The sequence below is a fragment of the Cyprinodon variegatus genome, unplaced genomic scaffold, assembly GCF_000732505.1.
Source record: "Cyprinodon variegatus isolate N-32 unplaced genomic scaffold, C_variegatus-1.0 Scaffold62, whole genome shotgun sequence".
NCBI lineage: Eukaryota > Metazoa > Chordata > Actinopteri > Cyprinodontiformes > Cyprinodontidae > Cyprinodon > Cyprinodon variegatus.
This window is the reverse complement of record NW_015150515.1, coordinates 1736960-1739041: the sequence shown is the minus strand read 5'-3', so window position 1 is coordinate 1739041 and position 2082 is coordinate 1736960. Positions and strand designations below refer to the sequence as shown.

Here is a 2082-nt window from a genome sequence, read left to right as displayed (position 1 = left end):
CTCCAGAGTGTTGTTCAGCATGGGGGTGAGTAGAAAATGAAGGCTAATCATGTTTTGGGTGTACTATTCCTTTAAGTGTTGATTTATGACCATGTCTTTTGTGACTGTACATGTATTTTTTATATATATACTTTATGTTTATTGAATGTGTTTCATTTAACAATCGCATACAGAACTACTGTCGTCAAGAAGAATTACTTACATTCTGAAAAAGATGAACAGATACAGGATGAAAACAGCAAACAAATCTACATTTCAATCTTGGGATTTTTGAGCAGCTTTTGAAGTGACAGTACAAGAGACCTGATTCAGTTATTGTTTTCTAGAAATCTAGTCCATTTGCTAAAGATCCGACTGCAGTCTCAGCATAAATGTTAACTTTTCCATTTTGTGGGTTTCATCCACCAGTTCCAGCCACTTCTTTATCGTTGGTGCTTCAGGTTGAAGCCATTTCCGAGTGATGAGTTTCTTGGCTGTAGCACTGAAGATTTTTAGTAAATATTTGTCACTTGTATTCAAACAGCTCTGAGCAGTGAAAACATGGTAGGTTGTTGGAGTTTAAGATCCAAGATTGTTTCAAACTTCTCCAAAACGTCTTTCCAATAAAACTTGATCTTTATGCAGGACCAGAAAATATGAGAGTGATTTGCCTCTTTGTCCCTGCATCCTATCCAGCATTTAGAAGCATTCGGGTTTCCATGCTTCTGTGATATTTCGACTGTAAATGTTTTGTAATTTTGTGAAGCACTTTCTGACCTCTAAGTCTGTGAAAGGTGCTATATAAATAAACATTACTGAATTACTTATTTATACCTTTCAGGAGCGTTCAACTAAAGTTTAGTTTGCTCACAGTTCATTTTATGTTTTGATAAGTCAGTTTAATTGTTTATTTATTTATTTTTTTGCAGAAAGCAATGCATCGAGCTGGAGCAACAGTTTGACTTTTTAAAAGACCTGGTGGCAACGGTCCCGGACATGCAAGGCGAGGGGGAGGAGAACCACAACGAGGGGGCAGGAGAAAAGGTCCCACGCAGGTAGTTCAGACACATGCGAATGAGAGCGCAGCATGAATCAGGGCTGGAGGGAGGAATTCATCATTATCAGCAGGACAAACTGTTCAGATTTGGAAATAAAAGATTGTTTTGTTCTACAAAGTTTCCATATTTGGGAACATTTCAGATAAAACTAATCTAGATTTAATTAAATGAAAATGGTGAAACAAAATAACTAAAATGTCTTCTGTCTGCTTAGTTACAATCTGGCAAAGTCAACTTCAGATTGTTACATTTATGTAGTGAAACGTTGCAGATACAAGGTGTTTGATTCAAGGGAAATGCAGCTAAACATCTGGAATGTTTGGACCCACACAGATTAACACAGGGGGAGAAAAAACAGGTAGAAGAAGAGCTCTGGTTAAAGGAAAACGAAACTGAACCGTTTTCTTAGACAACGTTAAATACGATCCACTGAATGGAACAGTGACACACGGTCATGGCAGCATCATGCTGTGGGAATGTTTTCCTTCAGGTTTAAATCAATAAATCTGTGAGTAATTATTCATTCAATAATTGGGTGTTTTGAATGAAAAAAAGTTTTATTTTTGCCATCATTCACTTCAACACAAGCAAACATGTCTGATCTAAAAATGTTATTTCTTCCAGGAGTCATAAGCTGCTGTTTTGCTTCTGATATTGATTTTAATTAAATCTTTACTTGTTTACAGGAGAGTTAAACAAACAGAGCTCATTCGGACCCTTCTATGACCCCTTTTTTTTCCCTTGATGAGGATTTGGCGCGTCTCTTTGTATTCATGAGGATGTAGCATTAGCAACATTAGCACTTAGACGTTGTTTCCTGGTCTCTTCAATGAAAGGTGAAAAGTTACACGAGCAGCAGCGTTTACAGAGCACCCGCAGGTGGGAAAAAAGACGAGAGCGGTGCTAGCAAGGCAGGCTAATGTTAGCGCCCTTCCAGAGCCTGGGGTCAGCCTGAACAGCTAAATATGGCTAATCATATATCAACGGTCATCTGACAACCACATTTTTTCGGTCATATCATCTTGATTCATATGTCGCAGCTAAT

General features: G+C 37.9%; 1 protein-coding gene across 1 annotated transcript in view; it reads left to right on the top strand.

The window, feature by feature from the left end:
- Positions 1-2082, top strand: part of drap1 (DR1-associated protein 1 (negative cofactor 2 alpha)) — an 11701-nt gene that overhangs the window by 2906 nt on the left and 6713 nt on the right. Inside the window, exon 4 of the mRNA XM_015371660.1 lies at positions 909-1034. Within this exon, the coding sequence (XP_015227146.1) occupies positions 909-1034 (126 nt within the window). The remainder of the gene's footprint in view (positions 1-908; positions 1035-2082) is intronic.